General features: G+C 57.6%; 1 protein-coding gene across 2 annotated transcripts in view; it reads left to right on the forward strand.

The window, feature by feature from the left end:
- SETD1A (SET domain containing 1A, histone lysine methyltransferase) overlaps nt 1-13,193 on the forward strand; it is a 39,427-nt gene extending 26,234 nt beyond the window's left edge. The window contains exons 10-21 of one of the 2 annotated variants that reach the window (XR_008444947.1): nt 298-474; nt 1,198-1,285; nt 1,924-2,057; nt 2,326-2,395; nt 3,462-3,725; nt 4,537-5,853; nt 6,316-6,485; nt 6,820-6,930; nt 7,135-7,254; nt 7,565-7,702; nt 8,388-9,775; nt 10,442-13,193. Coding sequence is in view for 1 of the 2 variants with exons in the window: in XM_054028710.1 (XP_053884685.1) it covers nt 298-474; nt 1,198-1,285; nt 1,924-2,057; nt 2,326-2,395; nt 3,462-3,725; nt 4,537-5,853; nt 6,316-6,485; nt 6,820-6,930; nt 7,135-7,254; nt 7,565-7,702; nt 8,388-8,561 (2,763 nt within the window). In the remaining variant the exon portion in view is untranslated. Of the gene's footprint in view, nt 1-297; nt 475-1,197; nt 1,286-1,923; nt 2,058-2,325; nt 2,396-3,461; nt 3,726-4,536; nt 5,854-6,315; nt 6,486-6,819; nt 6,931-7,134; nt 7,255-7,564; nt 7,703-8,387 lie in introns of both variants that reach the window. The other variant, XM_054028710.1, reaches the window with a different exon arrangement.
- Nucleotides 13,194-13,465: the final 272 nt, after the last annotated feature.

Consider the following 13,465-nt stretch of genomic DNA (forward strand, 5'->3'; position numbering starts at 1 on the left):
AAGTCAGGACATGCCTGGATTCTATTCCACCCTTGGGAGGGCAGTGGGATCTGGTGGGTTAGAGCCGGGAGTCAGAGTTGGGAGTCAGGACTCCTGGGTTCTCTCCCCAGTTCTGGGAAGGAAGTGGGGTCTAGTGGTTTAGAGCATGGGGGCTGGGAGCCAGGACTCCTGGGTTCAATGTGTGCTCCCCCAGCCTGTGCCGTTCCCAAGGCAGAACTCAGACCCCCCGCCCCCACGGCATGGGGCCTTGTTGTGGTGGCTCTCGGCAGAGTTACTAATAGGGTGTCCTCCCTTCAGCCCTTCCAGAACGCAGCCAAGCAACAGGCCAAGGAGGAGGAGAAGGAGAAAACCAAACTCAAAGATCCGGCCCTGCTGTCCTTGGTCGACTGGGCCAAGAGCGGTGGCACCGTGAGCCTCGAGGGCTTCAGCTTCGGAACCGGCCTCCGTGGGGCACTCAGGCTCCCGTCCTTCAAGGTAAATGCACCTGAACTGCCTGGGAATGGACATCGGGCCTTTCCCATTTGGGGGTTGCTGGTTCTCATCTGGTCCCAGGGCGTGGGACTGGCTGGCTCAGGGGGGCGGGGAATGGACATGGGGCCTTTCCCCTTTGGTGGACTCTGGCTCTCATCTGGTCCCAGGGCGTGGGACTGGCTGGCTCAGGGGGGCGGGGAATGGACATGGGGCCTTTCCCCTTTGGGGGACTCAGGCTCTCATCTGGTCCCAGGGCGTGGGACTGGCTGGCTCAGGGGGGCGGGGAATGGACATGGGGCCTTTCCCCTTTGGGGGACTCAGGCTCTCATCTGGTCCTAGGGCAGGGGACTGGCTGGCTCAGGGGGGTGAGGAATGGACATGGGGCCTTTCCCCTTTGGGGGACTCTGGCTCTCATCTGGTCCCAGGGCGTGGGACTGGCTGGCTCAGGGGGGCGGGGAATGGACATGGGGCCTTTCCCCTTTGGGGGACTCAGGCTCTCATCTGGTCCCAGGGCAGGGGACTGGCTGGCTCAGGGGGGCGGGGAATGGACATGGGGCCTTTCCCCTTTGGGGGACTCAGGCTCTCATCTGGTCCCAGGGCAGGGGACTGGCTGGCTCAAGGGGGTGGGGAATGGACATGGGGCCTTTCTCCTCCAGAGGGCGCTGCTCTTAGCCTGTCAACTCCCCAAGCTGCTGCGGTCCCTGGCAACCACTGTGCTCTTTGCAGGTGAAAAGGAAAGAGCCTTCGGAGATCTCGGAGAGCAGTGAAGAGACGCGACCCCGGCCTTCCACTCCCGCAGAGGAGGAAGAGGATGGTGAGCAGTCTCTTCCGAGCGGTGTCAGTGGGGCTGGGAGTTCAATCCCGGCTCTGGGAGGGGAATGGCAGTTTAGTGGGTGAGAGCAGGGAGGCTGGGAACCAGGACTGCTGGGTTCTCTCCCCGGCTCTGGGACAGGAGTGGGGTCTTGTGGGTTAGAGCAGAGGGGGCTTTGATACAGGACAGTTGGGTTCTATCCCTAGCACTGGGAGGAGAGTGGTCTGGTGGGTTAGAGTAGTGGGGGCTGGGAGCCAGGACTCCTGGGTTCTGTCCCTGGTGCTGGGAGGAGTGTGGTCTGGTGGGTTAGAGTAGTCAGGGCTTGGAGCCAGGACAGTTGGGTTCTATCCCTAGCACGGGGAGGAGTGTGGTCTGGTGGGTTAGAGTAGTGGGGGCTGGGAGGCAGGACTCCGGGGTTCTGTCCCTGGTGCTGGGAGGAGAGTGGGGTCTGGTGGGTTACAGTAGTCAGGGCTTGGAGCCAGGACTCCTGGGATCTCTCCCCAGCTTTGGGAGGGGAGTGGACTCTAGTGGATTGGAGAAATGGCGGGGGGAATGGGGGCGCAGGCTGGTTGGCAGCCAGGACTCCTGGGTTCATCTCCCTGCAAATGTTCCCTTTAAATCCCTGCCCTTGCCCCTCGCAGACAAGGAGGCTGCTCAAGGACCAAAGGGATCCAAGCGGGACGAAGAATGGATCAAGGGGCCGGGCAAGCGCCGGAAGCTCTTCTGCCTGGACAGCGAAGGGGAAGAGACGTCTGAAGAGTCGTCCTCAGAGAAGGTGAGAGCAGCCACCGCTTCTAGCCCATTTCCAGCAATCTGTCCCCGGCAGAGGTGGAGACACCCTGTCAGGGCCCATCTTCTGTGCATGCAATCCCTTCCCTGGCTGCCTGCCTCAGTTTCCCCTCCCCATTTGAAGACTCTATCTCCCAGGTAAGTTGAGGGTTGTTTGCCTGGGGATCAGGGAGAGCCCACAAAGGTAAAAGATTCTCTCAGCCTTTCGAGAACCCCAAGAGCTCTCTCCATGTACCCTATTTCATCCTTTCAAGGAGGAGGAAGAGGACGAGCAGGAGGAAGAGGAGGATGCAGCACACAGCGACAAGGAAGAGGAATCAGACGGTAAAAGAACTGGGATGTTTCCCATTGTTGCCACTAGGGGGCGCTGTGCTGCAGGGAGCACAGGCAGGGCTCAGCAGGGGCACACTCCCTGGCAGTCAGGACTGGCTCAGTGTGGCACTAGGGGGCGCTGTGCTGCAGGGAGCACGGTGGGGGCTCAGCAGGGGCACACTCCCTGGCAGTCAGGACTGGCTCAGTGTGGCACTAGGGGGCGCTGTGCTGCAGGGAGCACGGTGGGGGCTCAGCAGGGGCACACTCCGCTGGCAGTCAGGGCTGGCTCAGTGTGGCACTAGGGGGCGCTGTGCTGCAGGGAGCACAGGCAGGGCTCAGCAGGGGCACACTCCGCTGGCAGTCAGGACTGGCTCAGTGTGGCACTAGGGGGCGCTGTGCTGCAGGGAGCACGGTGGGGGCTCAGCAGGGGCACACTCCGCTGGCAGTCAGGGCTGGCTCAGTGTGGCACTAGGGGGCGCTGTGCTGCAGGGAGCACAGGCAGGGCTCAGCAGGGGGCACTCTCCACTGGCAGTCAGGGCTGGCCCTGGTGCCCAGTATTACCAGCACATAAAGGCGGCAGGTGAGGCAGAAACCAGGCCTCTGACGTTCAATGGTTATCACAAGTCCTGGCTCCCCTCAGCCATAGTCAGAGCATGAACCCCGGTGTTCTGGCCAGATCCCCTTACTGTGCTCTGGCTCCCTCCGTCCCCTCTGTGCATCCAGCCCAACCAGGACTCTCCATCGCTTCCCCCCGAAAGATTGAATGTTTGTGTGGGGCTGTTACCCAGCTGCCCCTCAGCACTGGGCGAGCCGTTCCCAGGTGGTATCACTGTTCCTCAGCTACCCCACCCCAGAGCTGGCTGCGTCACAGTGCCAAGCAAGCCATGCCTGGGCAGTGTCACTGTGTGGCTGTTCCCAGCTACCCCACCCCAGAGCTGGCTGCGTCACAGTGCCAAGCAAGCCATGCCTGGGCAGTGTCACTGTGCGGCTGTTCCCAGCTGCCCCGCCCCAGAGCTGGCTGCATCTCAGCAATAGATTGCTATACAGTGGGGACTGAGCTGCCCTTTGCTTTGACTAGAAGCGGCAGAGAGCGAGGACTCCTCTATATACTCCCTCTACGAGGAATCGGACGAGGACAGCGACAGTGCTTCGGACTCTGAGAGCAGCTCGTCCTCTTCCTCCTCCTCCTCCTCGGATGAAGCTGAGAGCGTGGAGGGGACAGCAGAGGACACCATGGATGAGTCCACCATGGACAGCTGCCCCGTGGAGCCAGCAGGGAAGGAGAGCAAAGCAGAGTCCTTGGTGGGCACGGAACTGGAGAAGGTCAAAGAGGCTGCGCTAGGTACGTAGCCAATTATGTCCATCACCTCAGGAAGGGCAGGATCGTCCCCAACTGTCTGTTCCCTGGCAGAGATGGAGACACCCCATCTGCCCGTTCCCACCCGGGCAGGGTCATCCTCAACCATCTGCTCCCTGGCAGAGATGGAGACACCCCATCCAGGCCCATCCACCCGTTCCCACGAGGGGCAGGGTCATCCCCAACCGTCTGCTCCCTGGCAGAGATGGAGACACCCCATCCAGGCCCATCCGCCCGTTCCCACCAGGGGCAGGGTCATCCCCAACCGTCTGCTCCCTGGCAGAGATGGAGACACCCCATCCAGGCCCATCTGCCCGTTCCCACCAGGGGCAGGGTCATCCCCAACCGTCTGCTCCCTGGCAGAGATGGAGATGCCCCATCTGGGCCCATCCGCCCGTTCCCACCAGGGGCAGGGTCATCCCCAACCGTCTGCTCCCTGGCAGAGATGGAGATGCCCCATCTGGGCCCATCCGCCCGTTCCCACCAGGGGCAGGGTCATCCCCAACCGTCTGCTCCCTGGCAGAGATGGAGATGCCCCGTCTAGCAGGAGCGGAGGGTGAGAGTATGTTGTTGGAGATCGGGGATATCGTGCCATGTGTCGGGGCCCAAGGACGGCAGGATGGGGGCCATGTCGGGAAGGGGTTGAGCTGACAAAGGCTCTTCTGGCTGAGGCCTGTGGTGGGAGGCACTGAAGAGGGGCGCAATAGGGCCAGGCCAGGAGGCAGTGAGGGGCCCTGGGTTCTATCTCGGTGTGTGATTGGGGGTCTCTAACCCCCTGTGATCTCCCCCCTCACAGAGCCCGCAGCGGAGCAGAAAGCCGCCCCCCCAGAGGAGCGTGAGGCTGAGCTGGCTCCCCGCCCCTCCTCGCCCATCCCCCTCCTGCCACCCCCCAAGAAGCGCCGGAAAACAGTCTCCTTCTCAGCCCCCAGCGAGGAGGAGGTGGCCAAGGCGGGGGCAGAGAAGGTGGCCGAAGCAGCCCCGTCCCCTCTTCCCCTTCCTCCCCTGCCCCCACCCCCTGCCGAGGAGCCTCCCGCAGTAGTGCCTGTGGAACCCGCCTCACCGATGCCCCAAGTGCCCTTAGTGCAGGACACCCCCCGCCCTGCCACGCCGCCCCCTGCCCCCAAGCCTCCCTTCAGTGGGGGGCGTAAACGGGAGCCCCCCAAAGCCAGCCAAAGAACCATCAGCAACCTGCCGGCCGACCACGCCTCGCTGGTGAAGTGCTGGGCCGAGGAACCGTCTGCCGGCAGCGGACGCCGTCGCTCCCGTTCCCGCTCCTCAGAGCCCCCACGCCCCCTAGCCAGCGGGGAGGCTGAGCGGCTGCGGCTACGGGAGCAGCTGGGCGCCTCGTCCCTCCTGGAGCTGGCCAACCAGCCCGAGGCGGGTGGCGTGGACCTAGCCGTGCTGGCAGACATCGCCCTGAAGATGCCCATTGGCCGCGCCAAAGAGGAGGCCGAGGATTCGGAGGGCACGGAGACATCAGATGAGGCGGAGGAGCAGTCGCCCCCCCGTGCCCTGCCTGCACCCCGAGACAATAGCATCCTCCTGGAGCACAACTACGCCATGGCTGTGAAAGCGGCGCCGCCAGCTCCCCGGAGAGCAGCCAAGGCCGAGGAGGAGGCCCAGGGCCCAGCTGAGCTGCTGCGGGTGGATCTCTTTGGCGGGCACGTCGGGGAGGTGCTGGAAGCGCCGGAGGAGGTGGTGGCGGAGGCCAGCGAGGCCAAGCCTGAGCCAGAGGTGGGCGCCCTCCTGGCACTGGCTGGGGAGGAGCGGGCCAGGAGGAAGCGACACCGAGACACAGAGGAGGCACCGGACTCCCCGGCCTCGGAGCCCTGCCCCTCGGAGAGCGAGGAGGAGGAGGAGGAGAGCGAGGACGCTGATGCCGGTGAGACGCGCCGGCGGACGCTGCGCTCCCACTCGCACAAGCCCTGGCCCCAGCCCCTCCCCTCCTTTGAGACCCGCAGCGAGTTCGAGCAGATGACCATCCTCTACGACATCTGGAACTCGGGCCTGGACGTGGAGGACATGCACTACCTGAAACTCACCTACGAGCGCCTGCTGCAGGAGGACAACAGCACCGACTGGCTCAACGACACCCACTGGGTGCACCACACCAATATCCTTACTGTGGAGTCTCTGGGGGGTGCTGGCTCCCATCCCATCCAGGACGGGGCTGGCTAGTTCAGAGGTGGGGAAGGTGAGAGGGGGCCTTTTCTGTCTAGGGAGCATTGGCTCCAATCTGGCCTCAGGTGAGGGACCTGCTGGCTCAGGGAGTGAGAAACGGGACACAGGACCTTTACCCTCTAGGGGGCACTGGCTCCCATACGGCCCCAGAGGTTTAGTAGTCAGCTGGATGGCTGGTGTCCTATAGAACATGAGAGTGTGGGATCTGTACCCCATGGCCTGAGCGGTGGGCATCCCTGTCTGCTCCTGCTGGCACAGCCTGATGCAAGTGGGCCCCCTGGCTGCCAGCCCTAGAGAGGCTGAAAGGCCCATGGATCCTGTCCCCTGGAGGGGATGAGGGATCTGGGCACGTTGATCTTTTCCAGCTGTCCTTTTCCTTAACCCCTGCTCCCACTCACCAACATCGCCAACCCCAAGCGGAAGCGGAAGTCGTCGGACCTGCGGGAGCACCAGACTGGCTGTGCCCGCAGCGAAGGCTACTACCCCATCAGCAAAAAGGAGAAGGACAAATATCTCGACGTGTGTCCTGTGACGGCACAGGAGCTGGAGGTGATGGACACCCAGGTATCAGGAGCGTCCCTGGCAGAGATGGAGACGCCCCAGGGGGCCCATCTCACCATCCCCACTTGAGGCAGGATTGTCTCTGACTGCCTGTTCCCCTGGCGGAGATGGAGACGCCCCAGCTGGGCCAGTCTGTCCGGGGGGCAGGATTGTCACCTGGCAGATGTGGAGCTGCCCCAGCCAGGCCCATCTCGCCTGTCCCCACCCAGGGCAGGTCATCTCCAGCTGCCTGTCCCCCTTGCAGACATGGAGAGTGGGTGGGGACATTTCAGTGGTTGGTGCTGTGATCCCTTTTGGGGGGGCAGATGCTCTAACCCCCTCTCCTGCCGTCTCCCAGGGCACCAACCGCATCCTTTCGGAGCGGAGGTCGGAGCAGCGGCGTCTGCTCAGCGCCATTGGCTCCTCCGCCATCCTGGACAGCGACTTGCTGAAACTCAATCAGCTCAAGGTACATGCTCAGCGCTGCGGCTCCTCGGTGGGGCAGGACCGGCTTCCCTGGCTACAGAGGGGCACGCAATGTCCTGGGAGGCACTAGGGGGCGCTGTGCTGCAGGGTGCGGGGCAGAGCTCGGTGCAGGGACATGACTGCCCCCTGAGACCAGGGTGTCCCGGTCACACCAGTACTGTAACCCTCCTGTCCCTCCTCACTCCAGTTCCGTAAGAAGAAGCTGCGATTTGGCCGGAGCCGTATCCACGAGTGGGGCCTGTTCGCCATGGAGCCGATCGCTGCCGATGAGATGGTGATTGAGTATGTGGGGCAGAACATCCGGCAGGTGAGTCCGGGGGTGTGGCAGTGGCACTGCTCTATTGGTGGTGTGTGTGGGGGTGGGGGTGGGGGTGAGAGAGAGAGAGAGAGAAATGGACAAGGGTCAGTCCCCCAGTTGCCCTACCCCACAGGTGGTTGCATCTCAGCACCGGGTGAGCCATCTGTGTGCAGTGTCACTGTGCGGCTGTTCTCCAGCTGCCCCTCCCCAGCGTTGGCTGCAATTCAGTGCCAGGCGAGCCATTGGGGTGCAGCTATTCCCATGGGGCAGTGTGTGGCCCAGACTCTCGGAGTCTTCACCGCTCTCCCCCTGCCTGCAGGTGGTGGCCGACATGCGGGAGAAGCGCTACGTGCAGGAGGGCATTGGCAGCAGCTACCTGTTCCGCGTCGACCACGACACCATCATCGACGCCACCAAGTGCGGCAACCTGGCCCGCTTCATCAACCACTGCTGCACGGTGAGGGGGCGGGGCTGCTGGCTTCTCGCCCTGGTGGGGAGGTGCCTGTGGGCTCAAGGAGGGGGACAGAGCTGCTGACTTCTCGCCCTGGGGGGATGCCTGTGGGCTCAGGGAGGGGCCTCGGCGCCTGTTGAGTTGGGATGAGGGCATCTGTGCTACCCACTGTTCCTTATCCCCTCCCGCTACAGCCAGGCCCGGATCAGGTGGCTTCATGAGAGTCTGTGTACACAGCGCCCTGGGTAGGGGTCGGAGCCACTGGGCTCCTCTGTCCATAGATCTGTTCATCCATCCACCCAGGCTCTGTCTGCTTCCACCCGTCCCTCCCTCCCAGCTCTGTGTCTTTCCGTCCCTCCCTCGGTCAGAGCTTTGTCCTTTTCTGTTCGTCCCTTGCTCGTCTCCAAGCGTGGTCTGTCAGTCTGGGCCACCCAGCTTATATAGCCCCGCTTTACAGCTGGGGAAGCCACGGCCCAGCGACTCCGTGTTCACGCTGGGAGTTAGTGGCAGCCAGGATTGATCCCCTATCTCCTGGGTCCCTCCCCTCCGTAGCTTGTGTACTTATGAGAGCAGGGCTCGAGGGCACTGCGGGTGGGCTCTCCATATCCCCCCGGGAGGGCCCATCCAACTGGGGGGAGTTAAGGGGGTGGATAACGTGGCTGTCGCTCACCCCACTCCCTGTATCCCTCAGCCCAACTGCTACGCCAAAGTGATCACCATAGAGGCTCAGAAGAAGATCGTCATCTATTCCAAGCAGCCCATCAGCGTCAACGAGGAGATCACCTACGACTACAAGTTCCCCATCGAGGAGAACAAGATTCCCTGCCTGTGCGGCACAGAGAACTGCCGCGGCACCCTGAACTGAGAGCCGTATTTATTGTGTTCCCTGCCCCATCCTCCGGCGCCTTAAGAGCTCCACGTGGCCTGGTAATGGGGCCCACGGCCAGTCGGTTCTCTGCCAGGATCCGCCCTCCTCCCGGGGAAGCCAGGTCCGGATTCAGGTTGCCTTTAGTGACCCCCGCCCCTTGCAGATTGGCTCCAGAGCCAGCGGTCACAACGTTTCGGCATGAGCTGAGTTGGAAGCAGCTTTGCCCAGGCAAGACTCGTTCCTTCCCCGCCCATGACTCCCAGCATGCAGCTCTGCTTAGGACCAGGGCGCTTGACCCAAATCCCCAGGATGCTTTGGGGGCAGCGGAGCAGAGTGCATGCTGGGAGCAGAGCTACCCTCTTTCCATCACAGTTGGGAGTTTTGCTTTGCATTTATATTCCCTGCCTCTGAAGAGGAATTCGGGTCCTTGCCTGCAGGACCCCTCCCTTCTCCCCTGTCCTCCTGCTTGATGGACACCTGTCGCCACCCAGTTGTCAGGGGAAGGGAGCTGAGCATGGTGGGAAATGCCATGGTCTTGCCATTGGCGTGACCATAGTACGCAAGCAGCTGAAAGCACCAGTAATGTATCTAATCACCCAGGGTCGGAGTCCAAAACATTAGAGCCTGAAGCAGACTCTTCCTGTCCCTGCTGCTCTTCGCACCCGCACCAGGTAGTTCCCGAGCGCCCTCTGCGGCGGGGGAGGATCTGTTTAGCATGGTCGGGTTTTTACTGTTCTGTTCCCCCTCTCATCAGTTTTGTAACAGGTGCCACTCCTGATTCACTCCACTATGAACACAGCCTCCACCCTTTGATTACAGTGCCTCGCAAAGTCCCGCACCCCTTTAGCATTAATGCCCTGATATTTCTGTGGAGAAATCTTTCCCGCTGGACAAAACAAAACTATCCAGTCCCCTCTCAAATATAACAGAACCAATCAGATCACTTCATCTCCGTATCCTGCTGCCAATCAGTGTGTGCCCCTCCCTCCCCCCCGACATATTAAAAAATTAAAATAAAAACACAAGTAGATAATAATAAAGGGGCTGGATTCTCCTCTCGCTCACCCTGGTGTCGCTCGGGCAGAACGTATCTCCAGCGTAAGCCGAGACCAGAATCAAGACCCCCTGTTAATTTTTCTTTAGGAGAAGAAAGTTGTGTATATATTCCAGATGGACTGGCTGTTTCTTGTAGAAACACACAAAAGTTATTGGTATGTAAATATTCTTTTTATTATTTTTTCCCCTCTTCCGACTAAAAAAGAAAAAAATGGTTGTAAATAACAGCTATCTTTTTTTCCCCTTGCCCCAATTTAATTTCCTTCGATGCAAAGTTTGCTTTATTATCCCTGGGGTGAAAACAGAAAGCCTTTTATGGATGGGCACTGGAGAAAATATAGTTTGTTGAGTTGCTTTTTTTAACGGGAGTCGGTTCTGAAAGACGGGAAAACAGGAAATCTGGCTTGTGGATATGGTGCCAATCTTGCCCCAACTTTTGTGGTGGTGTTTGTGAGTCTCAATCGGACGCTGGTTGGGATGGTGGCTTTGTTTTCAAAAGATGAACGCTCCTCCCCGGTGGATTTTGTCAAGGTGGCTGGACTGTCTGGGGTCCAATCTATGAGATGTTGATTTGCCTTCAACTGTGTTTTGATGGGATTTTGTTTGGGAAGGCAGTTAAATTCCTGTCCCTGTTTCTGAGCTTTGGGCTCTTCTGTGCTAAAGCGTAAATCACCAGATCTTGTTTGTTGTTGCATCTGCCTTTTCGAGGTTTGGATTATCCACACCTACACTTCCATCCCCAAATTCTCTTCTTGTTTAGTTTTGCGTTCACCTCAGATTATCCATGTATCCATCCGCAAATTCTCTTCTCTCATCCACAGGGCCGATCTAGATGCCAATACATTGCCCTTCCTATACGGGACTCCGAGATGTAAAGCCAGAGCTGAGATCGACAACCAAATTGTCACCCTTAGTGCTGTTCTCCTTTGCCAGCCAAGTATCCGCTTTTCCAAAATGGCTAGTGATTTTTGGGGTGGCTAGCTCGAGATTCCACACAAATAGCTGGCTTCCAGGAGGCAGATAGTTACCATTTCCTGAAAGTCAGGCCCCTTTCAGGTGTCCGTGTGGGCACCCCAGAAATAGCCGTGTCTGAAGAATCAAGGTTGTTCTTTCCTCAAGTCTGCTTCAAAAGCTTTTTGTCTTGAGCTCAAATCTTTCTCCTGATGACCGTCAGAAGAAGGCCTCAACATCTCATGAGATTGAACCGCTGAACCTTGGCTGTTGGAAACCTTCCTGGCTTTGATTGGAAACTGCTTTGCCTCTGCCATCATGTCACCATGCTGGGAAAACACAGCTGTCAGCGGCTGTCTCTGTCCCCCGGAGAGATTTTAGCAAATGAAATTGAACTGGGTAACGGTTCATCTGAGATGGGCAGTGGGAGAATCTTGGAGTAAATCCAGAGTGACTCCACTGAATTCTGCAGGGCTATGACCAAATTCGGATCCCAGTTACACCAGTCTGAACCTGGAGAGACTCCATTAAAGTCACTCCAGATTTCCTCTGGTGTAACCAACTTTTGTTGGAATCAGTGGAATCAATTGCAGATTCACACTGGCATCAACAGATTCACTCTGGTTTATTCCTGGAGCAGAATCTGCCCCTTCCTGTAAAGTGACATTTGTGACCGATTTATTGCTTGCTGAATCGTAACTGAGTGTGTCTCTTGTCCAAACTCTGCCCCGTGCACGGTGAAGACATCTAAACCTGCCATCCCCCCTGCAACTCGCTAGATAGAAATACACCAGCCATGGGCTATAGACTCGAACCTCTTAACCCACTGAAACTGGCAGTTTCTTCTGTGTATTATTTAATTCAACTTTAATACAGTGCACAACTTTTCCTCCCAATGAGATCATCTTGGACATCGATTTTCCCTCTTGGGCGTGTAGGAGACTAGAAGGAAAGGCTTGTTTTTAAAACGTTACACTCAAGCGCCAATGAAACTCATGTCTCTGATGTGTCCCCTCTTTTGAGCGTGCTCTAAGCTAGGAAGCAATCTCTGTAACGCCTGCGATACGGGGCATTTAACATGTGCCTAACAACTCAGAACTCCCCCAATTTGAAGCTGGTTTACCGATTTTTAAACCCACCAGCCCCCCTTTTTTTTTTTTTTTAACCGTTTGTCTGCAATGGGTTTGTAACTTGCCTCATTTTCTCAGCATTGATTTTAATCTCTGGGCTCGCTTCTAGCTTTTGGTGTCGGAGCAAATGTTTTTGCCACTCCAGCTCCGCACAGGTGTGGGGAGAATGGGGACCTCCTGTCAGCTCAGAAAGCAAGATTTCAGGCCCTTGCTCTGGAATATGCATATTAGCCAAGGCTTTTAGGCTAGTCTCTCAAGCTTTTCAAAGCTCCCGTGGTCACTTAGAGACGCACAGGTCCAGATCCTCGACAGTATATAGACGTCTAACTCCGTTGACTTCGGTGGGTGTGGGCCACAGCTCCTGTTTCTCGTTGGATCTCGGGGATCCCTGCATCTCTCCAAAGCAGACCACGAGATTGAGCTTCAGTGATAAATGGGAGTCGGGTTTCTAAATGGCCCTGGTTGGAAAGAAAGCCCGGCACTGAGGAGTCGGCTTTTGAAAAATCACAGCTTCACCTTTTGCTCCACAGCTCATCCAGGAGGGAGAAAATCAATTTCAAAGCCCATCTACTGTGGGGAATATCTGTCCTGGTAGCTGCCCATTCAGATCTCTGCCAGGCGTGAATCACCCTGTCATCTGACCCCACCAACTGATCTTTTTTCTTTTTGTTTAGTCAACACCTCTTCTTGATTTAATTCCAAAGCCACAAACTCTTCCCCTCTTAACTCCCCAGCCACCCCCCATGAATGGAAAGCGATGCCAGCCCATCTGATGGACTTTGATTTAAGAGTCAACCAGGCCTGTGTCTTGTCTGCATCCCTACGCGTCTCAGACCTCGTCCTTTTCCATTGAAACTCACCAACCGTAGGTTCAGCAATCGCATTAAGTAGGTCTCTTAAACAGACGCCTGTCGTCTTGAGTTTTCCTTCCCTTCTGCCTTTGGATCTCTTGGGTATGGGAGGCTTTGGGAGCTCTCTTCTCCCGTCTCAACTGAACCGTCGCTTTCTTGGAAGGAAACCCCAAAGAAGGAATCCTGCGCCAGGTGGGGGCACAGAGAGTAGCCAGAACTAGACGTGGATGCAAAGCAGTTTCCAATTATCTCTGTCCAAGCGTCTGAGCCGAGAGAAACCAGATCAGAAACTCAGATGGGAGAAAAGATCACCCCCTACCTCGGTATCAGACAAAACCCCACTCAGAACCAACTCCCAGAGCTCTAGGGTAGGTCAAAAAACACCCCCCAAAAGTTCCCCCTCTCTCGGTGTGTGTTGTCAAAGATCTCTCCAGCTGGGGGAGCTGAGCGGCTCAGAGAGTGAAGAAAACAGACACATTCCCCTATCCCTTCTTCACCAAAGTACGAGCGACCTCTCTCCGCGCTCTCTTTAATTTGCTGTCCTCGGTTTCCTACTGTACATATGTTAATACGTTGTGGATTCAATACTTGGTGCCAGACAAGCACATTTTTATAAATGTCATTAAACTTTTATTGTAAAAAAAAAAAAAAAAAAAAAAAAAAAATACAGACACCCAAACGGGGGTTATTTATATTTGTTCTTATCCTGGTTGTGGGTCTCAGGTTTTCGTGTGTGTCTCTCTCGCCCCTGACATCTGTGTGTGAGAGAGAGAGAGAGACTGTGTGTGATTGGCTGTTTTTCCAATCTTGACCCAGGATTGGCTGGCTCAGGGGTGGGGAATGGGACATGGGGCCTTTACCCTCTAGGGCAGGGGCGAGCAAACTTTTTGGCCTGAGGGCTGCATTGCGTTTC

Source organism: Malaclemys terrapin, chromosome 4 (genome assembly GCF_027887155.1).
Source record: "Malaclemys terrapin pileata isolate rMalTer1 chromosome 4, rMalTer1.hap1, whole genome shotgun sequence".
NCBI lineage: Eukaryota > Metazoa > Chordata > Testudines > Emydidae > Malaclemys > Malaclemys terrapin.